The sequence below is a fragment of the Mobula hypostoma genome, chromosome 14 (assembly GCF_963921235.1).
Source record: "Mobula hypostoma chromosome 14, sMobHyp1.1, whole genome shotgun sequence".
Lineage (NCBI taxonomy): Eukaryota > Metazoa > Chordata > Chondrichthyes > Myliobatiformes > Myliobatidae > Mobula > Mobula hypostoma.
In genome coordinates, this window is record NC_086110.1 from 43,682,488 (window position 1) to 43,708,886 (window position 26,399).

At 39.3% G+C, this 26,399-nt stretch overlaps 1 protein-coding gene across 6 annotated transcripts in view; it reads left to right on the forward strand.

Moving 5' to 3' along the window:
• The window catches only part of zfpm1 (zinc finger protein, FOG family member 1), a 215,001-nt gene extending 191,278 nt beyond the window's left edge, over positions 1 to 23,723 (forward strand). For 3 of the 6 annotated variants that reach the window (XM_063067020.1, XM_063067022.1, XM_063067021.1), the window contains 5 exons: positions 2,612 to 2,857; positions 4,344 to 4,568; positions 10,512 to 10,607; positions 17,474 to 17,617; positions 17,912 to 23,722. In XM_063067020.1, coding sequence (XP_062923090.1) covers positions 2,612 to 2,857; positions 4,344 to 4,568; positions 10,512 to 10,607; positions 17,474 to 17,617; positions 17,912 to 20,415 — 3,215 coding nt within the window. In that variant the 3' untranslated portion in view covers positions 20,416 to 23,722. Of the gene's footprint in view, positions 1 to 2,611; positions 2,858 to 4,343; positions 4,569 to 10,511; positions 10,608 to 17,473; positions 17,618 to 17,911 lie in introns of all 6 variants that reach the window. The other 3 variants (XM_063067026.1, XM_063067025.1, XM_063067023.1) reach the window with 2 other exon arrangements.
• The last annotated feature ends 2,676 nt before the right edge of the window (positions 23,724 to 26,399 follow it).

The window sequence follows — 26,399 nt, forward strand, 5'->3', positions numbered from 1 at the left end:
CTCCAGCTCCGGATTTGTCCTCGGGGCTCACTCCTAAAGCCTTCCGCATGAGTGGCGGAGTTTGAGATCAGATTTTTCCTTCTTCTAGATCAGCTGCCAACCATAGCTGATGAGCTCCATCTGCCCGAAGCGACTGGTTCTGAGGTGCCAGTAACATGCCTTTGCCCCTTCTCCTGTCGGTAGAAATGGCTTCGCTGGGCTTAGTTGCTAAGCCGCACAGTGTACTTGAATACATCAATTACTAATGTGGGGGATATTAGAGCTAATCTTTGAGTTCTGCTATGTTGAAGACTATTTTGCGTGTTGACGTCATGGGCTAGATTGTCCTGAAGTTGGCTCACTGCACAGCAGCTGCAGCAACTGCCCACTCTTAACCCGATGGGGACCAGCCGAGTTGATTTATATACTGGTACTTGTCATGTGAGGCAGAGTGGGCTATGAGTAGAATCTTACCCCAGTATACTCAAATAGCCCTTGACCACCAGCTACTGTCAAAGCCTTTTGAATTGAAGTGGTTGTAAGTGTCATTGAAAAACAGTTTAATTCTGAACACCTCACAGTCCTAAATCTAATTAAGAACATTAAGATAAATTGCTTTGCTTTATCAGAATTATCTTTCTATGTGCACAGATTCAACTTCAGGTTTATTGTCATGGTCTATAGACGCTACCAATATTAGCTTTTTGCAGCAGCTGCACAGTATATTATAAATATGACAACATAAATTACACAAATTAGCATAAATTATGCATAAATTGCATGAATAAACAAACATAAACATATTGACATTAGTGAGTCGAATGAAATATAGTCCAAGTAGGAAGTAGGTTTTTACAAGTCATTTCAGGAACCTGATGCCAGTGGTGGGGGGAGGGGTGGGGGGGGGAGGTGGTGGAGCTGTTATTGAACCTTTTGGCATGAATCTTCAGGGTCCTCCATCTCCTGCCTGAGGACAACAATGAGAAGAGGGCATGACCCAGGCGGTGAGTCCTATCAGTGGATGTTGGCTTCCTGAGATGTCGCCTCTTGTCGATATCCTTGAGGGGGTGGGAGGAGCAGTGATGGAACTGGCTGAGTTACCACTCTCTGTAGACTGTAATATTCTTGTGCGTTGGAGTGTTCATACTAGGCGATGAACATTTACAGATGTGCAGGAAATCCAGTGTACAACTTTAGAGCTCTATCAGAGTCTTTGATGACCTGTTGAATCTCCTTAAACATCTTAGAAAGTAGAAATGTGCCAAACCTCCTTCATGATTGCGTTTATGTGCTTGGCCTAGATGTTGACACCCAGGGACTTGATGCTGTTCATCCATTCCACCACGGGTGCTTTAATGAGACAATGCTGTTGATTTGCCTGCCTTCCCCTTCCTAAAGTCCACAGTTTGTTTCTAGTTTTGATGATGTTTGAGTGCAAGATTGCTGTTATGACATCACTCAGCCAACTGGTCTACGGTATCTAATGCCTAGAGTCATAGTCATAGAGTACAGGACAGAAACAGGCCCTTTGGCCCATCTAGTCCATGGCAAAACCAACTAAACTGCCTGCTCCCAATGACCTGTACTAGGACCATAGTCTTCCATACCCCTATTATCGATGTTCTCTCAAACGTTGAATTTGAGCTCGCATGCACCACTTGGCTGGGGCAGATCATTCCACACTCTCGTGACCCTCTGAGTGAAGAAATTCCCCTTCATGTTCTCCTTAAACTTCTCACCTTTCACTCTTAAGCCATGGCGTCTGGTTGAGGTCCCACCTAATCTCAGTGGAAAAAGCCTGCTTGCAACTACCCTACAATACACCTCATACCCCTCCTGTATGCTTCCTTGTCATCTTCTATGATTCTGCCAAGACAATAGTGTCATCAGCAAATTTTTAGATGGCCGTTAGAGCTAACCAACACAGAGTCATAGGTTTAGTCTACAGAGGGACTAAAGATAATAATTATAGATATCACCTTTATGTCAAGGAAACTGGAATATAATTTTTATTCTTAGTTATACCAAACTTCAGAGAGGGTATTTTGACCTTAGAATTCTTAAAGATTGCGGTTATAAGTGCATTTTTCCTGAGGTTGGTATTCAATAACTTTAGCAATCTGTGTAATTGGATCTTGGAAATTTTCATTGCTGCAATGTACAAATTACTGTTACATAACTGTAGTTTTGGTTTTATAGTAAAGATGGAAAAGCTTTTTCTCCTGTTTGGATAACCTGGATGAGGAAATACTATTTGAAATATAATCTTAAATTTTCAGAGTGAAATCGGGAAGCAAAAGGTAACAAAGTTGTGGGAAAAAAAAACTTTTGGCCATGTTCTTAAAAAAATGTTTTGAGAAGAAAAGAACAACAGCTGGTAGTGAGTCAGTAAAGGTGAAATGAGTCTTAATGTGGAAACTAAGGAAAACAAATTTACAAGTTTTAACGTAAAAAGAAAATTATCTTTGTAAGTTGTTAAAACATAATTCTGTTTGTAGAGTATTTGTGCATTTCTTGGGAGTAACTTGCTGCAGATTATGGAATCATGACTGTGTTTTGTGTTCGTTCGGTAGCAGCATGGTTAAAAGCTTTTAGAATTTATTTCACAGAAGCATACTGTATTCTCCTACAGATGATCAGATCTGGTGCAAAACCACAAAGCCCATCGTAGAAGGGGAATGTTTAAAAGCAACTGTTGATCCTTCGGAACAGAGTACCCAAACTCCTGTGTTGAATCTCAGTGTTAAGGTGGAGCCAGCGGAGTCGGCAGAGGGCTCAGAGCAGGCAGCCACATATCCAGCTTCAATGCATTCAGACATCCAGCTGCTTCCCCAGCAGGCAGGAATGGCTGCAATATTAGCCACTGCAGTCGTCAACAGTAAGTTACAGTAAAATAAAAATAAAATCTGTGATTGCTGTGGTTGACATATTCGTATAGTGTTTTAATGTTTAGCAGGAAAGCTTAACTAAAATATAATTATTCTTGATGTCTGATTATTGTTGCCTTAATATTTTGATTTAATGTCCTAAGAAATGCTGCCTTCAATAGTCTGCAATCTTTTGATACTGAAACAGTAATCTGGATGAGTAGAAGTTCTGGAATTTGGTAAAAATTTCAGCAGGGAAAGTTAGAAAACTAATTAAAGTATGGATAAGGTGTTGAATATGAAATACCTTACCCAGTGCTTTTCTTTCTTTCCCTTCCTCATTTAAGTCTGAATTTATAGAAATAGAATCTCGGGTAGGTGATGTAGTGTTCAAACCTGCTAAACCTTTAAATAAAATCATGGCTATTCTAATGTTGGACTCGATTCTACATCCCTTTCTGCTTTCCTTCACACTTGACTCCCTTTTGCACTAATTATCTGTCCTGGCTTAAAAAACATTTAATTATATGGTCTCTACAGCTCCCTGTTTTGTAAATACCTAACAATTCATGATCCTCCAATAGAAGAGATTGCTATTCATCATTTAATTATATTGGCCATATCTTATTCTGAACATGTACATCCTCTATGTTTAGATTCACCTTAGAGGGCAAACATCTTCTCCGCATCTGTCTGGTCCATCTAGTATATCAATAAGATCATCTGTTATTGAATTGAATTCCAGTCATTACATAAGGCCAACATAAGACCATAAGATATTGGAGCAGAATTAGGACATTGGGCCCATTGAGTCTGCTCCACCATTCAATCATGGCTGATCCATTCTTCCTCTCAGCCCCAATCTTCTGCCTTCTTCCCATTTCCCTTCATGCCCTGACCAGCCAAGAATCTACCACCCTCTGCCTTAAATATGCATAAAGACTTGTCCTCCACTGCTGCCTGTGACAACAAATTCCACAGATTCACCACTCTCGGGCTAAAGGAATTCCTCCTCATGTCCATTCTAAAAGGATGCCTCTCTATTCTGAGGCTGTATCCTCTGGTCTTAGACTCTCCCACCATAGGAAACATCCTTTTCACATCCACGCTATCACGGCCTTTCACCATTCAATAGGTTTCGATGAGGTTACTACTTATTCTTCTGAATTCAAGTGAATATAGGCCCAGAGCCATCAAACACTCCTCATATGACATGCTGTTCAATCCTGGATTCACTTACCTGAACTTCCTGTGGCCTATCTACTTGGAATGTAGAATGAATTGAATATTTGTGGCACAGGATATTTTCTCACATCTGATAAGAACTTGACATTAATTGGTATCTTATATTGCATTGTACTTGCTTGTCCTGTTTCTGGGTTCAGAATACCAGGAGAATACAAAAAAAACAATCAATCAGAAACAAATTTAATTACCTGCTTAATTTGTAGTCTTCATGCTACCTCTGAATATTTATTTTAAATGTGATTATTCTAGAGGACATCTTCCCTTGCAAATCTTGTGGGATTTGGTATCGGAGTGAAAGGAACCTTCAGGCTCACTTGATGTACTACTGTGCCAGTCGACAGAAGTCTCCATCCACACCCAAGGAAGACAAACTGAAGGAACCATCCCCACACGAGCGCATATGTCCCTTCCCACAATGTAACAAAAGCTGTCCCAGTGCTAGTTCACTGGAGATTCATGTGCGTAGTCACAGTGGTAAGTCGCCTTGCATCAGTGAATAAGTTCTTTTCATTCAGTAGGCTTCATTTTGAAATGGATCCAGTAGCAGTGCTGTCAAGGAGCCAGATTGCAGACCTAATCTGATCACTTAGTTAATGTGAGGAAATGGGTACTTTTATTCCATATTGATAGTATGAAATTGTTTGTTGTGCAGTTTTGCAACTTGAAATCTGCCAGATCGTGCCTAGTCAAAAATGACAGGCAGGGAATTTTTATCAAACCAGAATTTATTTGCTTTAGGAAATGAATGATGCTAGCTGTGTCTGTAATGCATGCAGTAAATTAGATCATTTAAAAATGACCAAAAACAGCATAAATTCCAAATTCCAAATACATGTTTATTAGTGCGCTTGGCGTATGTCCAGTATAAGTGAGAGGCATAGACTCTGGCAACCCATGGTGGCTCCATGGTCACTGGAATATACTGGGATTAATGAATAAAGATCAGAAAATGGCAGTCACATTCCGAATGACTGAGAATTCTCTCACAAGCAGCCAATCCGTGCTTTGGATTACACTGATTTCCTGAAAGGATTGAGTGTTTCGTATAATAATGTATTAGATTTAAAGCTAGCGTTATGCTTGTCTTTAATTTATTTTCTAAGTGTTACTAGATTGCAGTTAGTACACAACAGTAAACACATTTTAAGTCCCTTTTAATTTTTATGCTGTCTTCATAGTAATCATTCCTGATTTTGTGAATAATGTAGTTTGCTGTATTCTAAATAAAGTCAAATGGTTAAATTATACCATATGAAGTTAAACATTAACAGTATTTGAAACAATTAATCCAATTTTGTTATCATTCAGTAAAAGAATTTCTGAATCCACACTTTTAACAATTAAAATAATAAAATTAATTCCAATTTACCTATTTTTCAATAGAAACTTTTTTGGCATTGACCTAATGTGGAACTGTGCTTACCATTGACCTATTGTGAAGCTCAGGCAGAACTAGTGATTTACTTTCCTTTTAACTATCATCTGTTCATGGGAATTTGGGGAAGGTGGGGGATGCAAGCCCGATCATCAGAGGATGTAATGTAATGACTTCACCTGGGTGGCAGAGCAAGCCCCACCTACATCATCTCCTTAACCAGAATTGTCATACTTGTCAAATATTTAAGATTTGTAAAATTAAATGTCTTGATTGTACAAAACAACATATTAAAAAGTATTAGAAGTATTTACAGTTTACTTGTGTATATGTTAGCCCCTTTTTCGCCATCTAACTTGGTACAGGATATTCCCATGAACACCCCACTATAAATGTCAGGGAACCATCGCAACCTTATACAAGAGTGCATTCAGAAAACGACAGCAAACTACAGATCATGCCATTGACTTCCATGTTCATATGATACTCATGAAATTGCTCCCAGATACATACGGATATGCAGGGCCATACTTTTCCAAAACTGTCCACAAATAGATTCCCTCAACTATTGTATTTGTGAGATATTTTAAAATTTAAATCTTATTTCTTACTCATTTAATGTTCAGTAATTGTCTTTTCATAGATATCTAATTCTAGTCAGCCACAGAGCTCTTTGTAAAAATAATTTAGCACAGCTTGACTGTTGAAGGTGCCATTTGATGAATGAAGTTTTAAATTGTTAAGCTGTCCCTCTGTTGAATGAGTATAAAAATAAACCATGGCGATATTATACAGCACAGCAGAGTTATTCTCCCAGTTCTTGATCAACATTTTTTCCATCTATCAACATAACCAAGATTATCTGGTAATTTTGTGTGCACTTGCTGTGCCCACAAATAACAATAATAATATTCCAGGAAGAAAATGCAGAGATTATTGAGTTCTTTCCTGTGAACAGGTGTCTAAGTTGATGGCATCTGGTATAGATATGGGAATGTAACAAATTGTTGAACATTTAGACACTGGTGCCTGCTTAATCATTCACAAAATCATGACTGATCTTTTACCTCAGCTCCACTTCCCTGCAATAATATTCCCTCCCCATGTCCCTTGTTTCTCTTAATAGCTAAAAATATAATCAGTGATTGAATGTCCATTGTCCTCGTGGGTAGAGAGCTCCATAAATTCACTTCTGTCTGGGTAAAGAAAGAGCTCCTTATCTCATCTCTGAAGACCTCATTTTGAGACCATTCCCTCTGTTTTGAGATGTGCCAGCCAAGAGGAAGCATCAGCTTCCTATCAAGCTCCTTATGAATTTTATATGATTCCATGACATTACCCTTCACACTTCTAACCTCAAGAAACAATAAGTTTAGTCTGTTTAATCTCTCCCCATGTATCAATTGTGCCATTACAGAAATCAAAACTGTGCTCTCTTGCTTCACTCCTTGGTGGAATTATAATTGCCCGAACAGTGTTCATGAAAAGAGTTTAAAGATTTCACCACTAAAAGTAAAAAATCTGACAAGGAAGAATTAGCATTCAAAGGTTCAAAGGTTCAATTTAATGTCAGAGAAATGTATACAATATACATCCTGAAATGCTTTTTCTTCACAAACATCCATGAAGACAGAGAAATGCCTCAAAGAGTGAACATCAGATAAACGTAAGAGCCCCAAAGTCCCCTCCACAGCTCCTCTCCCTCCCACATGTAAGTGGCAGCAAGCGACAATTCCCCCTCCCCACCCCCCGCACCGGCAAAAAAAAACAGGTTTCAGCACCATCACCAAGCACTCAACCATGAGCAAAGCAGTAGCAAAGACAGACTTGCAGTTACCCCAAAGACTTCGCGTTACACCTAGCATTCAACATACTGCAGCTTCTCTCTCTCCCTAATAAGGGAGAAAAAGGTGTCTCCATTTTCCCAGCGAGCCGGGAGACGTAACAAACAACTCGCTGGTTTACGATGCTAAAAGTTGGTTACGTTGCTTTTATCGAGCTCTGTGCCCGAAGATTGCAAAGATCTTGGGTCTTCAGGCCCACAGCAGGTATCCAGACTCCCCCAATGATACACAGGTCTCCTGCTGTGACACCGACCCTCGATCTGCCCATCTCCAGAGCCCCGAGATCTTAAGCTTCCGAATTTGAGCCGGGCTGTCAGGCTGAACAACAGTCAATCCTGAACTCATCTAAATTCTAAATGATATGATGTAAAACTCTCAAATATTGTTCACCCAAATTAAATTTGATTTGAAAATTCAACTTAACAGTTTTGGAAAAAATTGCTATCCCTTAGTAAGGATTGCTATGGCAATCCTGTAAGATGCATCAAATGGAGCCGTGTTTAAGAGCAGAGAAAGTTGGCACAATCCTGTAACCTGATGCAAGTCATTCATGCATCACAGAGTTCCTGAACCTTATTCCCCCAACTGAAACTTGTTAAATTTTAAAAGAAAATTCTTGTAGATATCAATATTTTAGTGTTTTCTTTATACTCTGGTACTCTGCTTAGGACTGCCCACAGAGTACCGATTCATGATTGTGGCTGTGCTCTCCAATTTGAGCACTCACCGGTAGGTACCCTGTGTTCCTCAAAGGCATTCACTCGTGTTCTGCCAGAAACCTGGTGTGAATTCCTGCCCTCTTTGTTACTGCATGTTGGTGTATTGTGAGGTGTGAAGCTTGGAGTTGTTTTCTGACGGGCACGATATGCCATACATTGCTAGAGACAGGGAACATCTCTTCCAGGTGTTCACAAACCTCTCCAAACCTACTGTCTCCCTCATCGCCACATGTTGGTTGTGTTGACACTTTGCCACTGTCTTCTTTGTACGTAGCTTCCCCAAGCACTTTTGAGTTCAGGGCTAAAAAGAAATGTTTGGGTCAGGAATACTGAGCTGTGCTGTGAAACGGAGAGAAGCAGTGACTATCAGCCCATCAGCAATCCATGCCATCCAGTATCCAGCCCTTAGCCCTCACCTTACAATGGTAAACACAAAATACTCTGCAGATGCTGGGCTCAAAACCACTCACCTCTCTCAGAGGTAGCCTCTCCACGCTGAGTCACATTTACATAATCTCAGACAAATTTCACAGCAAGTGGAGCAGCTTCTCAAGCAGTTTTTAAAAGCTAGTCTGAGATCAGAGTTTAGAGCAATGCCGATCAGACAGTATCAGTGGAGAGTGATGCAGTTAGTGTTCGAGGAACTTCGAAAATTCATCGGACTGAAAATTAAAGATTAGCTTTGTTTGTCACATGTGCATCAAAACATTGAAACATACAGTGAAGTGCATCATTTGTGTCACCGACCAAGACAGTCTAAGAATGTGCTGGAGGCAGCCCACAAGTGTTGCCATGCTTCCTGTGCCAAAGTAGCATGCCCACAGCTTACACAGTATGCCTTTGGAATGTGGGAGGAAACCAGAGCACCCGGAGGAAACCTGCGCAGTCATGGCGAGTATGTACAAATTCCTTACAGGCAGCAGTGGGAATTGGACCCCAATCGCTGGTGCTGTAAAGTGTTATGCTAGCTCTGTTTCTGTCTACATAGCTGCCTGACCTTCTAGGTATTTCTAGTGTTCTCTGGTTTTCATTTCGAATTTCCAAAATCTGCAGTTCCTTGCTTTCAGATTAGTGTTTCCGTTTGAAAAAGATGGTCAAAACATTGAGAAATTAGTCATAGTGGGCACAACAAGTGGGGTGCTGTTCATCGTAGCAATGACCAAGGAGTCAAGGTGTTATGGTACAGATCTGATACCTGAACATTGAAGGAAACCTGGACATTTTGCTTTGATATATTGAAATATTTATATTTGATAAGTCTTTATTTAAATTTGTTTTTTTAATTATGTTTATAATTGTAACAAGAATATCAATGAATAGCTCATACTTGTAGCTTTCTCTTGGTAAAAATGAAGTGTTTACATCTGGAAATGCATCAATAATCAGGATATCATTTTCCTTAGGGAAGCCACATCCTCAGTTTAGACAAGAAATCCTTAGTTTCAAACGGGAAGTTGAATCATATCCAAGGGATTAATCCTGTATCACGTCTACCTACAGCAATTTTTTAATTCAAGTTTTTCTAGAAGAATTGTTGGATAGTGTTTGAGAGACCAATTAAAACAATTTATGATTGAAGGGAGGGTACAAATATGCATGGATGACGTAGGCAGAAAGAATATAATGTAACAATAGCAGAACATTTGATGTGGACAAACATGGTGTTGCAGAAAGCTCAAATTGTTCTCATAATATTGAGGGCTAGAGAGCAGGGAAACATGCCCTTTGATTCACTAAGCCCATGCAACCATCAGCTATCCATTATGTCAGCGGTTCCCATTTTATACTGTGGATCCCTACCATTAAGCATTGATCCCAAGTTGGGAACTCTTGCATTACACTAATGCCATTTATTCTCCCCACAATGATTGGAAAATTTGGAAACATTGAATTGGGTATAATTTGTCCAGAATTTCTATTGGACTCAGATGTGCATGTTAGAGGAGCTTAGCAAGGGGCAGCAAAATCCATTTTGCAATAGGGCTCAAGATGGGAAGTGAGGTGTTAGAGAGATGCTAAAGAAAACAAGAGTCTGGCCGTGTAGTAAACCTAATAGACTTTTAGTTGTTGTTTGTGGACCTCATGGTCAAGTTGCCCACCATACTCACACCTGCATTTGCCCTCTCAAAATTCTGAGATGTGAGGGAAGACAATATGACAACAAAAGTTATTACATTTTACCATAGGGAGAGAATGGGATGAGGGGAATGGAGAGAATCTATATACAATTGCATTGTGCTGAGATAACACAGAAAAGAAGTTAAATTGGAATATATTCCTGCTGTTTGGCTGTATCGATTCAGAATGAACTGAATTAAATAGGCAGGCTGTGGCTAATCATTGCCAATTTGCAATATTATCAAAGCACAAAGTAAAAATGCAGAGATGGGAACAGCATCATTCCATATTCACTTTTCTTTAAAGTGATTCCTTTCAATGATTTGGTTTTCAGACTGATCGATGTTCTTTTATTGCCCAGGTGAAAGGCCGTTTGTATGTCTAATCTGTTTGTCTGCATTTACAACAAAGGCAAACTGTGAGCGACACTTGAAAGTGCACACGGACACCCTGAATGGTAATTTATCTTTTAACCTCAGAGTCTACAAGAAGTTTTAGGATAAAATTCGCCACATGTAATGTAGGGCTTTCTTGTGAGTTCTTGCAATGTAACTAAGTATATAGCCCTGTAAAAAAAAAACAGCATGTTAGGAGATGTTAGGATATAAGTATATATACTTATATAGTCATATAGCTCAGAAATAAGCCTTTCTGACTACTATATTCAAGACAACCATCTAGTACTCATCTTTACTTCTCACATGTACCAACGCTTGATCCATAGCCTCTTAAAGCTTTGGTATTTAAACTGCTCATTCATTTAAAACTTTAAGTAAATATTCTACATTTTTAAAACTGCTAAATAATATAGGATACAATGTGCTATAACTTTTAATATTTTGCATAAGTGCACTCTGCCAACTATCCAAAGACAAAGGAATTACATATTTCATAGGGTGTAGCTTTTCATGATGGGATTTCAGTATGAAGATTCAGTTAGTTGCCAGTGGTCTCTGGCCAAGCTACCATTTTTATATGTTGGGCAGGCATGAGATCAAAAGTTGGTTGCCCTAACTGAGAGGCAAGTGATTTTATTTACTGGTTGGTCTTCTAGAGAACCCCAAGCCACATGTACAGCTCAGATAATTTTAAAGTGCTATCATTTTATTTACATTAGAGCTCTTGTCCTTTTTTTCCTGAAAGCTTTCATTATTCCAGTGGTAATTGGAATAGATTAAGATACCTCTGTATTTGGGACATAAATGCTTTGGGGAAAAAACATTAACATTAATCCCATTTTTGTTTGTTGAAATCCATATAAAATCTTGAATTTTTCTTCTACTTTCTTCAATTTTTGCATTTTTTAATTGAAGGATCACAGATCAGAGAAAATAATGAATGCCATTTAATTGTTGTCCTAGACAATCAATAGAACGACACATAGGGTTGCAAGGATGTAAATCAGTAACAGTGGGCATATAACCAGATTATCCAAGCAAAAAAATCTCAATTTACAGCTATTTTAGTTGCTACTCTTAACTCTGATTTAGACCGGTCCAAAGTAAACGCGATCTAAATTGGTCATTTATGCAAGTACTACAGTGGTTTGTCTCATGTCTCCATCTACTTTAGTAACCTAGAATGTGTTTTAAGAAACACGCAAAAAATGCTGGTGGAACTCTGCAGGCCAGGTGGCATCTGCGGAAATGAACAAGCTGTTGACATTTCAGGACAAGACCCTTCTTCACGATTGCAAAGGAAGGACAAAGATGCCAGAATAAAAAGTTGGGAGGAGGCAAAGAAGGATAGATAGAAGGTGAAGCCAGGTGGGTAGGAAAGGTAAAGGACTGGAGCTGAAGGAATCTGATAGGAGAGGAGAATGGACCATTGGGGAAAGGGAAGAAGGAGAGACACCAGGCAGTTGATAGGAGTTAAAAGGCCAGAGTGGGGAACAGAGGAAGAGGAGAGGGGAAAGGAATTTTTTTTTACAGGAAGGAGAAATCGATATTCATGCCGTCAGGTTGGAGGTTACCCCGATGGAATATAAGGTGTTGCTCCTCCACCCTGAGGGTGGCCTCATCGTGGCACAAGAGGAGGCCATGGACTGACATTTTGGAACAGGAATGGGAATCGGAATTAAATTGTTGAGCCACGGGGAAGTTCCGCTTTTGGTGGATGGAGCGGAAGTGCTCAAGAAAGCGGTCCCCGAATTTACGACGGGTCTCACCAATATAGAGGAGGCCGCATCGGGAGCACCAGATACAATAGACGACCCCAGCAGATTCGCAGGTGAAGTGTTGCCTCGCCTGGCAAGACTGTTTGGGGCCCCCGAATGGAGGTGAGGGAGGAGGTGAATGGGCACATATCGCACTTTTAGCCACTTGCAGAGAGAAGTGCCTGGAGGGAGATTAGTGGGGAGGGGCAAATGGATAAAGGAATCACAGTGGGAGCGGTTCCTGCAGTAAATGGGGAGGGGGGAGGAGGTAAAAATGTGCTTACTTTTAAGACATGTTTGTAGAAACAGATTATTCAGGTTTGTAGTCATCTGAATTTAAATTTGAACTGGAGTTTTGCTTTAACAGTTACCAAATAATTAAATGCTTATAGAGTTATGATGACGGAATCTCTTAGTTCAATCCAGTATTCCCTCATAATCTTCTATTTTCCACAATTGTGAAACATTCGTTTCAGTGAATGAGTTATTGATGCCTATTCTACTCAGCCTGCTTTAGTCACCAAAAGTGACTAATTCCCATTTCTCGTCTATGCAGTAAGGAGGTGATAATTCACCACATTTAAACTTTATTATTTTTTAAACCCTATTTATATAGCACCTATTCATTCCTTTGTGATATTTCAATCTCATTTTCGGCAAATATGCAACAATTGTAGGCATAATAGGGTTACTTTAGTAAGCATATTAGCAAATGGTAAGATAAGTAAAATTAGTAATGTGATGAATGATGAGTCTGTTTTTATTTTGTTTTGGGGATATTAAGATCAAAAGATCAAGATCATAAGATTTAAGAGCAGAATTAGGCTATTTGGCCCATTGAATCTGCTCTGCCATTTCATCATGGCTGATCGATTTTTCTCTTAGTCCCACTCACCTGCCTTTCCCCCATATCCCTTCATGCCCTGACTAATCGAGAATCTATCAAACTCTGCCTTAAAGATACTCAATAACTTGGCCTCCAAAGCTGCCTGTGGCAACGAATTCCACAAATTCACCACTCTGGCTAATGAAATTCCTCCACATCTTCAAGGATTCAAAGGTTTATTTTATCAAAGTATGTATGCAAAATTCAACTCTGAGATTGGTCTTCTCCAGATAGCCATAAAATACTAAAAGCCATTGAAGTAGTTGAAAGAAAGACATCAATCCTGCCCCAGATGAAAAAGAAAAAGAAACAAAAACTTGCAAACCCCAACCCCTCCCTCACACAAAAAAGTTAACAGATCACCTACGTGGAGAAAAAAGAACATCAAACCCCAAACTCCCAGCCAGCCAACCGGCAACAAGAACTGAAAGAGACCAAAATGAACTACAGTTAGTTTGAACTAAAGTCCAATCCATAAATCTCAGAATTTTGATAACACCTCCGAGAGCATCAGGACCCAGGGAGGCAACCTGAACCTGAGGCCTCTCCAAGTGCAGCGACACAAACCAGCTTCTTCTGCAAGGGCAGTGACACAAACCAGCAGCCCCTCAGAGGGCAGCGACACAAACCAGCAGCCCCTCAGAGGGCAGCGACACAAACCAGCAGCCCCTCAGTGACACGAACCAGCAGCCCCTCAGAGGGCAGCGACACAAACCAGCAGCCCCTCAGAGGGCAGCGACACAAACCAGCAGCCCCTCAGAGGGCAGCGACACAAACCAGCAGCCCCTCAGTGACACGAACCAGCAGCCCCTCAGAGGGCAGTGACACGAACCAGCAGCCCCTCAGAGGGCAGCGACACAAACCAGCAGCCCCTCAGAGGGCAGCGACACAAACCAGCAGCCCCTCAGAGGGCAGTGACTTGAACCAGCAACCCCTCAGTGACACGAACCAGCAGCCCCTCAGAGGGCAGCGACACAAACCAGCAGCCCCTCAGAGGGCAGCGACTCGAACCAGCAGCCCCTCAAAGGGCAGCGACACCAGCCAGCAGCCCTTCCAAGGGCATCTCCATTCTAAAAGGACCCCCTCTATTCTGAGGCTGTATTCTCTGGTTTTAGACTTCCCGACCATAAGAACCATCTACTCTATATCCACTCTTTCCAGGCCTTTCAACTTTCGATAGGTTTCAATGAGTTCACCCTTCATTCTTCTGAATTCAAGTGAGTAGGGGCCAAGAACCATTAAACGCTCCTCATACGACAAAGCCTTTTAATCCCAGTCATTTTCATAAACCTCCTTTGAACTCTCTCCAATGTCAACAAAAATTAGCTTTGCTTATTGTAGCCTCTTTGAATTTTTAAAGTCAACTTTAGAGATCTTATGATGTGAGGCTACTTTAAAAAATATTGCATGCCTCTGGTACTACAATGTGTGTGATGTGTGCTTACATTTGTGCTTAAGTTTCAAACACACAGTGTTCTAACTTGGAGACAATATTGCTTGTTGTTCAGTCGTTAAGTCGAGTCTGACTCTTTGTGACTTCATGGACTCCTGTACACCAAGCCTTCTTGTTGGAAACTGCCTCTCTAAGATCCCCTAAAGTCATACGCATTGTCTGAGTAATATTGTCTATCCATGGAGCCTCTGTCGTCCTTGCCTTCTTTTGCCTTCTGTTTTACCTAACATGAGCGTCTTCTCCAAGGAATCCTGTCTTCTCATGATGTGGCCAAAATGTTTGAGCTCTTGTCTCATAATCAAGCCTCCTAGTGAGCAGTCTGGCTGTATTTCTTCAAGTATTGACTTGTTGGATCTTCTCGCTGTCCAAGGAACTCTTAACACTTTTTTCCAGCATCCAAGTTCAAAAGCGTTGATTCTTTTGTATTCAGCCTTACTAATAGTTCAGCTCTCACAGCCATATATCACAACTGGAAATGCCATAGCCTTGACTATATGGATGTTTGTAGACACATTATGTCTCTACTTTTCAGTATTTTATCTAAATTTGCCATTGCTGTCTTCCTGAGAAGTAAACGCCGTTTAATTTTGTGGCTGCAGTTACCATCTATAGAAATCTTTGAAGCGAGGAAGACAAAATCCGTCACTGCTTCCACTTCCTTTCCATTTATTTCCACGGAGTTAATGGGGCTGATCGACGTATTCTTGGTTATCTTAATATTGAGCAACAAGCCAGCTTTTGCACTTTCTTCTTTCACTCTGATTAGAAACTTCCTCACTTTCAGCCACTAGAGTAGTATCATCTGCATATCTGAGGTTGTAATTATTTCATCCGGCAATCTTAATTCCATTTCAGTCCTCTAGACCAGCATTGCTCATGATGTGTTCAGCCTATAGCTTAAATAAGTAGGGTGACAATATGCAGCCTTGTCGTACTTCTTTCCCAATCCTGAACCAGTTTGTTGTTCCGTGTTCAGTTCTAACTGTTGCTTCTTGATCTTCATACGAGTTTCTCACAAGGCAGATCAGATATCCAGGTATCCCCATTTCTTTAAGGATTTGCCATAGTTTATTATGGTCCACACTGACAAAGGCTGTAGTGTAGTCAGTAAAACACAGGGAAATACTCTTCTGGTATTCCCTTGATTTCTCCATTATCCAGCATATATTAGCAATTTGTTCTCTGGTACCTCAGCCTCTCTGCGAAACCAGCAGTTAAGTTGATGTTTATGAAATAATACTTTATAATCTTGAACACGGTACTAAGATACCTGTACAAATTTCATTTGTGATACAATTGATGATAAAAATATTTATATATGTATGCGTGTGTGTGTGTATATGTGTTTGCAAATATATATATACATACACATAATAATATATATAATATGCGTGTGTGTAAATATAGATCATTTTGGCCTACCTTAAAAAATGCTCATTTAAAAGTTGCTCAATGGATCCCTTCAATAGCCTTTGACTAGCTGCATAAATGAATTGCATAACTTCAATTAACAGTGTTTGCTAATCTCTTCTCATGATTGTATTGGGCCTCTCAGACTGACTGTGGTCCTCTTGTTTTCTCCGTTCCAATTTTTGTCTTTTGAGAAAACAGTTACTATTTATGTTTTCAATGGCAGATCTGTAAGTAAAAATCCAATTCTCAGATATAAAATAGTCGACTGAGGCCAGGAGACGAAGCAGATTTTTTTTCCAAGTAGAGTTTTCATTCATTTACATGATTCAGTCATTTGTGAGAGGTTAATATTTATTGTCACTCTTTAATTATGTACTGAATTGAGTAGTTTGCTAGACTATTTCAGAAATTGTCAACGTTGTTAGGCGAATTTAATACATCCGAGAGGAAACAGGATCTTATACCTGGACAGTTAGGAAAAAAATCAATGTAATCAGGCAAAATCAAAACACAGTAAGATTAGGAGACCTAACAGAGTACTGTTTATTACTCAGGGAAGTGAATGCACAGAATGATAGAGTGATTACAGCACGGTGGAGGTCCGTTATCCCAGTCTGTCTGATGGCTCGCTACCAAAACAGCTCACTCACTGTCCCTTTCACTGTTTCTATAAATTGTCTTGCTGACAATCAGTACTTGTGCTGCTTATCACCTGATCTGACTTAATCAATTCCATAAACTCTTTTGTTTTGCGCGTCATTCCTCCTATCAGTTCTGCTTTCAAAACTGACAACCCTCCTCCCTTCCCCCAGTTTTGAGTAAGGGTCCCTCACCCAAAATGCTAAGTGATTTCTCTTTCCACAGATGTTACCCTTCACCGGCTGAACTCTTCCAACATTTCTGTTTTTGTTTCTATTCAGAAGTATTGTACAAGAAAATAAAGTTTACTGTTTTAAGAAAGTTATTAGCATGGTGAATTGGGAAGTATTCATGGAGGTAGTGAACGTGGAGTGGTTCTGTACTAGGGGGAATTTTCAAATATGAACTCATCAAATAGCGAATAACTTTGAAGTGTGCATCTGTGATTAGTTGAAGACAAGCAATACAGTGTTGCAATAAAAGAAATGGTTAATTAGCAGGATATGTTATGTGACATCCCCAAAAGTCAGGTAATTTACGTTATGCACAGATAATTTATCTACAGTTTATCCATATGGGAGAGAAAGTTTAAGGAGCTCAATGATCCATACATGTTTCTATGTAATTGTTAACGCTAACACATCAGTAAACTTAATTTTTAAAAAGGTATCAGTTCTAAAATACTGTACATAGGGCAAAATAGCATATTTTGTATATAAAGTTAATAGAGTTGGTATAGATTTCCAATATTTCTAAAACTCTTGTGGTTTACTATAGGTGTTTGTCATGGCTGTGGATTTGTCTCTACCACAAGAGACATCCTGTATAGTCATCTAGTTACCAATCATATGGTATGTCAGCCCGGTTCAAAGAGTGAAGCACACTCTCCAGGGCCAGGAGTACCTGCACTACCTTTAACAGGTAAGTAAGAATCATCCTAAATCTGCATCTCTTAGTGTTGGTGGAAAATGGGAAAAGTTTGCATTAGAATAGATCTATCTGATATAATATTTATATAAAATAGACTTTCAAAAGAATCATGTTTTCATATTCTAAGGAAAACCATTTGTAAATACTGAGATCGGTTTTAAAAGACATCACACTTGCATGTAGTGCCAGCTGTGTAGAATTGATGGTTTTGAGATATTCTGTATAATAACCAAACTGAAATAATGCTATATTTTTTGATTTTTATTTGTAATTTCTTCATTGCAGTTGGGAATGTCCCAAGCCCTTTCCTGAATTTTAAATGTAACCAGTGTGAGTACACTGGGGATTCCGAATCAAGCTTACAGCAACACAGCTCATTGCATGCAGCTCAGGATACATTTCAATGTAATCAAAGTCATGAAAAGCTAAAAAATTCAGCTGACCTAGTCAAACACATGGATATTCACCAAGGCAATGAGCTACAGCACAATATGGAGGAAACTAGGGGCGAGGAAGATGGAGGTTCTCCTTCTGTGAATAAAGACGTTCCTGAGGAACTCAATGTAATGGTGAAAATCAAAGAAGAACCCCTCAATCTGAAAGCTGATGTTGAAGTTGATAGAACTATGGAAGGTCAGGCAGATCGCACCCCTGATCATTCCTCCAGTGTTTTGTCCCCAAGGAGCACCCTATTAGTAAAAGTGAAGTCAGAGCATTCAAGCCCAACACCAGCCTCTAGCCCGGTCCATTCTGGGACTGGCTCAATTATGTCTGAAGGGACGGTTCTGCTTCCATACATGTTCAGTCATGATACCTCCTCATTTCCACAAGCTTCAGAAATTTTAGCTAAAATGTCTGAGCTGGTCCATAGCAGACTGAAACAAGGGGTTAACAACTATCCAATCCTTTATGCAGGAGCGCCCATTCAAAAAGGAGCCACATGCTATGAATGTGACATTACATTCAATAATATTAACAACTACTTGGCACACAAACGATTGTATTGTTCTAGTAGGCATCAACAGGTAGATAACCCAGCTGCTGATGAGACCGGGAAGGATTCTGCATCAATAAACAAAACTGAACAGACATCTCATTGTCCAACTTTAGTCATGGAAAATCAGCATGCTGCTTCCTCCTCACAGACAGACTCTGAAAGAGACGTACGGATTCCACTTGTGGAGAATAAAGTACCAGAAATCAAATCGGAGGACATTGGAATGAAGGATACTTCCTCTGAAGGAGAAAGTGTGAGTAGAATTAGTGAAGGTAGCCGAAGTCCTAGCAACTCTGTTGAAGACTTTGATCTGGACCCTTCAAAAACTGTTTGTGAAGCTTGTAATATAAGGTTTACACGTCATGAAACCTATGTTGTGCACAAACGTTTGTATTGCGCTTCAAGACATGACCCTCCGTTGCGGAGGCCAAATGGTGGGAAAGTGGCAGTCCTTCAGCAAACTGTACGTACACGCAGACGTAGAAAGCTGTATGAGATTCATGGCTCAGGCCACCAGCCGCTTCCACCTCCCTCTCCAAGTGAAGTGCCTATTCATAGTCCCTCAGCTGGCATTCTTCAAAATGCTGGGGCTTCTAACAATGTAGAAGCTTTGAAAATAAAACAGGAAACACTCTCGATTTCTTCAAGGTCAAATGAATCCCTTTCCCTGTCAACAAGTTATATGTTAACTACTCAGTCCAGTGCAACTTCATCACCAGGTTCAAGTTCTGATGTTGATGGACCAATTGATCTTAGCAAAAAGCCTCGTATTAAGGAAGAACCAGTAATTCCCACTACCCCTTTGCTTCCAGCTTTGCGTTTTTCAACAGACTATCATGAATGTACGTCCTGTAAAATTAGTTTTAACAGTGTGGAAAATTATCTTACTCACAAGAAGTATTACTGTTCTGCTACTGCCCTTCAGCATAATAAGGCGGATCTTCTTGCCAGGGTGAAAATGCAGAGTCCTGCATCAGTGAAAGCTAAGAAAAATAGGATGGAAATTGCAGATCCTCATGTACAAGCAGAGGAATTGAAGAAAAAAGAAACAAGCACTAAATGTATTCCAGAAAGTCCAAACTTAGTTAATGCCTCCATTACTCCAAGCAACTCACCAGGAATGTACCATTGCAGTCCAGATACTCTGCAAGCTGGGCCTCAGTTATCGTCTCATTTTAAGACCTTCTCAACACCTAAGCGTACTCATTCAGTCATCTGTCCTTATTGCCCACTCAATGGACCAATTGAAGGAGACCTTATTGAGCATTTTAAAAATGCACATGATTTGCTGTTGACCAAGCAACTTTCACCTGGGTATACAGTAGAAGGTGCAATGGAGGACATAGTATCACAAGGTAAACTCATGACAAACAGTATTTCTGAAAGCAGTCCTCAAAACTCAAGAGTTCCTGCTCTATCTCCAAAGTTGAGTGCTCAAATACAGAAGAATATCCCAAATGCCAAAGATCAAAGAGAATCTGTCTCGTCCCAATCTTCAGTTGAATCTCCTCTGCAGAATATCTCACCTAAACCTTCCGTAATGCCATCCCCTAATGTTGCTCTTAAAATCTCACCAGTGCCTGATAGCCCCAGGGATCTAGGCTTCAAATCCCTCAGTCCACACAATAACGTTGACAAATCTGTTCAAACAGCTATGTCAGTCCCAAGCCCTGTGCAGAATGGAAACAGCAGATACTGTCGCTTGTGTAACATCAAGTTCAGTAGTCTTTCAACTTTTATAGCCCACAAGAAGTATTACTGTTCTTCTCATACTGCAGAACATGTTAAATGAGTTTTTACAGCTATGAACTATATCCTAAATGTTTGCTGTGGTGTTTGACACAAATTATCTCACACCTCAATACCTTCGTGCAGTTTAGAAACAATCATGAAAACACATTGGTTTCTCACGTTCAAAGGTTAACCAAACTCCAATTTTAATAACGGTGGAATTGACCCAGGGTGGAAGGATTTTTTTTGCTTCAAAGCTGTCTTTAAATTGGATTAATTTGAAACTTCATGCTTAAATGATAAATTTCATTCACCAAAACAAAATAGTTTTTCCGTTTATGTGCTTGGTTTAACACGTCTCTCATGTTAAAAAGTGTGTTTACTAGTGGCATAACTTAATTTTATTAGTAAACTTTTGGAAACCAATTTTGCTATATCAGTTCTCTTTTTCAAAATACCCATTTGCGGCCTTTGGGCAAGTCAATAAAATAAAACAAATATCAGAAATTCATCACTTCTGACAACCTGGCATCCACTTTTTGTCTTCCATTTAGGAGAATGGCCTGCAGATCTTGAAACTAGGAAGAAAATCCTAAGATTAGTTAGTTGAGATATCCCGCTAATTTTTTTTCATTGAAAACATTTATATTAAATCCTCAGTACATGTGGTTAAACCTCTTTCTACTAGAGGATTTATTAACAGAGTGTCTCTATTTCCTATTTTTATTTCAGCCTTGATGAAGTCCTAATAATCATTAAAAACAGCTAACTGACCATAAATTTCAAACTACTTTAGTTATCAAATGTAGTTTAATTTTCAGATGGGCATGGTTGTCACAGAATGGGCAGAACTTACAAATTCAGTATTTATATGTCAAAATATTGGCAGTGATGCCAAAAAAGTATGCTCACATTTTCATGCAATACTTATCACATGAAACTGATGGCTGAATACTACTGAGATATTAACAAGTAATTAGGGGGGTAGAATAATTTAAAGCTAGTTCGTGTAGACTTAATAATCTTGTTAATTGTTTAGTGCATGCTAATCCTTTTGACTTCTGTTCCAGTGCATTTAGTTCAAACATAGAAATGTCTTTAATTTTTATTTATTAGTGTTGTATTTATTATGAGGGTTTATGTGCAAACCCAGCACTAATTTTTTTTTTAAAGTGCTGACAGAAATGCATCTTCTTTTAATTTTGAGATTATTTTACTAAAAACAGGGCTCTGATCAATCGGTAATTTGAATTGTTTGATTGTACAAGATTTCAAAGTTCAATGCATCCCCCTGCGGTTAATTCCCTTTCCCCTTTTTGCATTTTATTTGTAGATGTAGCTTATTGCTATAATGCACATTAAATGTGCTTAATGGATCAAATGGTATCTTGGTGTTTAAATGTGAATGATTCCTAATCTTTATCAATGTGGTGTTTGTCAGGAATAACATTCACCATTACTATATTTAATAATACTCATCTAAAAGGTGTAATGTTAGAAGAGAGGAGCAAGTCACAATGTTCAAGGGCATTCATGTTAGTTAAAAATGATTTAACATTTTTAAATTTGGGAGGGAGAAAAGCAATGTGGAAGGAGGGAGAGAATGTTATCAATCTGCCTCTGCCATTTCTATTTGAATAAGTATCATAGAAGATGGAGCACGATTAAACTATCCAATCTAAACAGATTGCCAGCAATAGCTTTTAACCTTAATTTCTATTTTTAATTGCTTCCCCTTTTCTTCAACCAATTTCTGCCCATGAATGTTGTGGCTTGTTTGGACCTTAAGAACCACATTTATTCCTGTTCTGAATGAAAGTAATAGGCAATACTGGTACTTGAACCAAAGGGTGCAGTGTTGTCATGCAAATATCTGATCCACACACTGGCAGATATACGTTCTCTCTTGAGGGTCAAAACATGTTACTGACCAAATATTACATTTGTAGACTGTTACCTGCAATGCCTTGCTAGTCTTTTTGAAGGTTTATTGTGGTATATTTTTAAATATCATTTTGACTTTATTCATCAAGAACATTGTTACATCACTAAATTTAATAAAACTCAATGGGCGACTATACAGTTTGTAGATTACAAATATTTTATTAAAAATAAAAGCAATGACATTTAAATGAAGTTGAATCAAACAAAAGGTATATAGTCTCTGAAACTCTTGTTGTTTGCATGATTGTTCCTATGTAATTGGAAAAGCTAGGCTTTGGTTGCATGTGTGTCTTTCTACAACTTTATGAAATACAAGATTTTTTACTTTTCCAGAAGGTGCTGTTAATTTATTTATATTGTAGAGCAGTGTTTACTATGATCTGTGGAATAAATCTTGGCATAAGCCTCTCTCTACAAAGCAGTGCTAATGGATGTTCAGTTTAATAAATCCATTTTTACACTTTTTGCACTGTATTGTATAAATTCTGCTGAATGATGTAGTTTAGAAGCTATTTACAGAATATTTATGTTTCAATTCACCAATTTTATACCTCTCTGAATTTGCCTACTATAGTGACCAATAACTTTCAACTTTGAGTTGAAAGTGGCCTTCGATGATTTAACCATGTCTGAAAATGATCGTGCTATTAAAGTGAATGTCATTCTTAATTTCCAATTGGGAATTGACCCACTACACACTAGTTTGAGCTATGCATGCTAATAAATTGTCCCATGGGACATCTTGAAGCACTACTCTGCCTCCCTTGTCTGTGTGTGTCCTTTGGTTTCTTGTGTTTTTCTCTGAATCGGTGTACTTCTCAGAGCAAAAATCTAATTACTTAGAAGCAGATCATTGCAACTACATCACATCAATAAATCTGGACATTTTCATGTATGCAGCCTCTGTAGTAAGCCCTGTCTGGTGATGGATCGCATGGATAAGTTTGCTTGTGCCACCATACTTTGAAAAAGAGTGAAGTGACAATATAATAATGCTTTGAAATGATTCATATTGATTACAGCTACTGGAAACTATGCACAGACTTAGTTTCATATGTAGTTATTAAAGAACATTATGTAGACAAAGAATAGCACAAGTATTTTTCTGTGGAGAACAATAGGTTTAAATTTTGGTTTAAAACAAAGTTCTGAATGGAAAACAGTTTTGCTATTGGATCCATGTTTCAAAAATGATTTTCAGAAGACGACATTAAATCATGTTTAAAAATGTCAACATGTGAGCGTTAAAATTTACAATTATGGCAAAAGTGGAGAACACATTAAAATTTCTCAGTGACATAATGGGTTTGCACTGACCTGCAGTTTAAATGTAGAATTCCACTTTTCAAAAAATGTGTCTTAATTAAAATTATTCTATAGCTTAATACTCAGTGGTTGCCTGTAAGGAGATGAATCTCAAGGTTGTGTAATGTATACATGCTTTGATAATAAATGTACTTTGAACTTTGAACATTTTCCGACTAATTTCACAGCTATTTTCCCAGCTAATGTCAAAGTTAATCCTATATACCATAGGTTAATTATTTTTTTAGGACGGCAGTTCAAAAGTTAGTGTTGTATTTTGTTTTCATAAGTATTCTTCAATAACATTTTCCTTTGTTGAAAGTTGGTTGGAATTCCCTCCCTCCTGGTGCATAAATTTCCTGTTTATGATAATGATGTGTAAGTATATTATGAAATGGAATTATTCTTCAGTGTCTTTGTAACTCCTATATTAATTCTTTTAAAAATAGCATTCATTGTGATCGGTGTTAGAGTCGTTGAGCACAATAACAGGCTCTTTAGTCCACTGAGTTTGCACTGACAATCAAGCTACACCGATATTACATTAAATCCTATTTAATTTGCCTCGCATTCCCCTCAACCTCTCCAGGTTCTACCATGAGCAATTCACACAGTGAATTGACCTACCAACAATGCACATCTCTGAGATGTAGGAGGAGACTGGAACAGCGGGAGAAAATCCATGTGGTCACAGGGAAATTCCACATAGCGAGCAGTTGAGGTCAGGATCGTGCATGGGTCCCTGCACCATGTCTTTCCCTCAAGTGGCAGATGTATAGCAAGCATTTAACACCATACATTGTTTGAGGTCATTTGTTGGATAAGCCAAACAGTCCTGGATGTTCTTTCCATGCATTATAAGATTTAAGATTTTATGGGTGTCAGTAACTTTGTGGTTACAGTACTGATATTCAAGCAACTTTGCATTTACTTAGGGGATCATGATGAACAGATTTTGGGCAAGACTCACACACAATGCAGAAAGAGACCAGGACGTAGCTCAGTACTCAGGTCTTCATCCAGTCATAAAATGGTGGACAATGCTTAAATAGCTAATGTGGGGGGGGGGGGGTAGCAGGAGGATGATCCAAGAACCTCCCAGTGTCAGCAATGACAGGCCTAGCGTGTGAAAACAAAAGACAGCTAAAGCATATGGCCATTTTGATTGTTGAGTGAATGATCAAGTTCCAGTTTATTGGCATTCAACCAGATATATGTATACCACCAAATGAAACAAATTTCCCTTGGACCATGGTGCATGTCACAATACATATAACTCAGACACAACACAAAGTAATATTACCACAAATAATAAAATGTATTCCAGGAAATTGACACTTAGCGTAAGATGCATTTAGACACAACTCAAAAAGTAAACCGTATAATGCTACTGGCACTTCATAAGTGATGAGACCTGGGTGCTGGCAGGGAGTTCAGTAGTCTCATGGCCGGGGGAAAGAAGGTGTTTCCCATCCTACCCGTCCTTACCCTAATGCTTCAGTACCTCCTGCCTGCTGGTAGGGATTGTGGAATGGGTGGGAGGGATCCTAAGGGCCCTACTTTCCATCTGTAAATATCAGTAATTACAAATATCCAGCATGACTTTCTTTGTTAGTTCGCTGAACATGGTTCCAGCTGTTGAAGATCAATTATTCAAGCCTCAGATGTTACTGTAGGAGTCCTGGACCCAACCATCAATGGCCTATCAATAAAGTACATCTATCTATCAACCTATCTTCCTTCTGCCATTGCTTCAGAACTGGGGTTATTCACAGATACTCCCAAATGATGCATTTCCATTAACAACTCCTCAGGAACAGAATTGTCCTCACACACTAAAATCTGGGTATCTTTCAAGCCCAGATTGACGATGTCAAGTAAAATTCACACTACAAAATTGCTAGACAATGAGCACCATCAACAAGAGCTTTGAGTTGAGCATCTCCCCAAGACTTACCTCCACTTCCATTGAATAGTGTAGCTCTATTAGCCAAAACAAAACTTCTCAAAAAGTTGTCTGTTTAGTTGGTACCTCCTCTGCCATACTAAATACTCATTGACACAGTAACTGTTTTAGATGCCAGCTATGAAATGCATTGCAGTTAACTTGCCTGTTGCAGCACTCTACCCCGAAGAAGGAAATAGTGGCACAGTGGTTGGTGCTACTGCTTCACAGTCCCATCTCAGGACCAATGCTGCCTTTGAGCAATGTGTGTGCACAATCCCTCTGTGACTGTTTACACCCCCACCCCCCCCCCAGCAATGTATTCTGGTTTTCACACACGTCTCAAAAACACGTGAGCAGATCAATCAGTTGCTTTAAATCATCCCTAGCATTGGTGAGTGACAGTAGAATCAGCAACTTGATGGGCATTGGCAGAGAATTGATTGCACGGGGGTAAAAGGAAGGATTAGGACTCCAGAGCTTCATCTGGGGCCAGCATAAGCTCAAAGGGCTGAATGGCCTCCATCTGGGCTGAAATTTTATATCACCACTTGCAGATCTCTCTGCACTGTGTATATCACCATTTATTCGATATTGCTGAGTCTCAGTGCCTGGAGCTCCCTACCCAACTGCACCTTCACCAGAAGACCTCTGGCAGTTCCAACTTGCTATTGTGTTTTCAGAAGCTATTAGAGCTGTGTAATAAGCTCAGGTCATGTCAGTGGTACCAGGTCTCCAAAAATGAGTCCAGGTTCTAAATGTGAGGAAGAAAAGAGGACAGAAAGATTGTAATCATGTGCGTTTACCACTCAGTGATAGCTTGGTTTTTAGTGTTTGCTGCATAATAACAG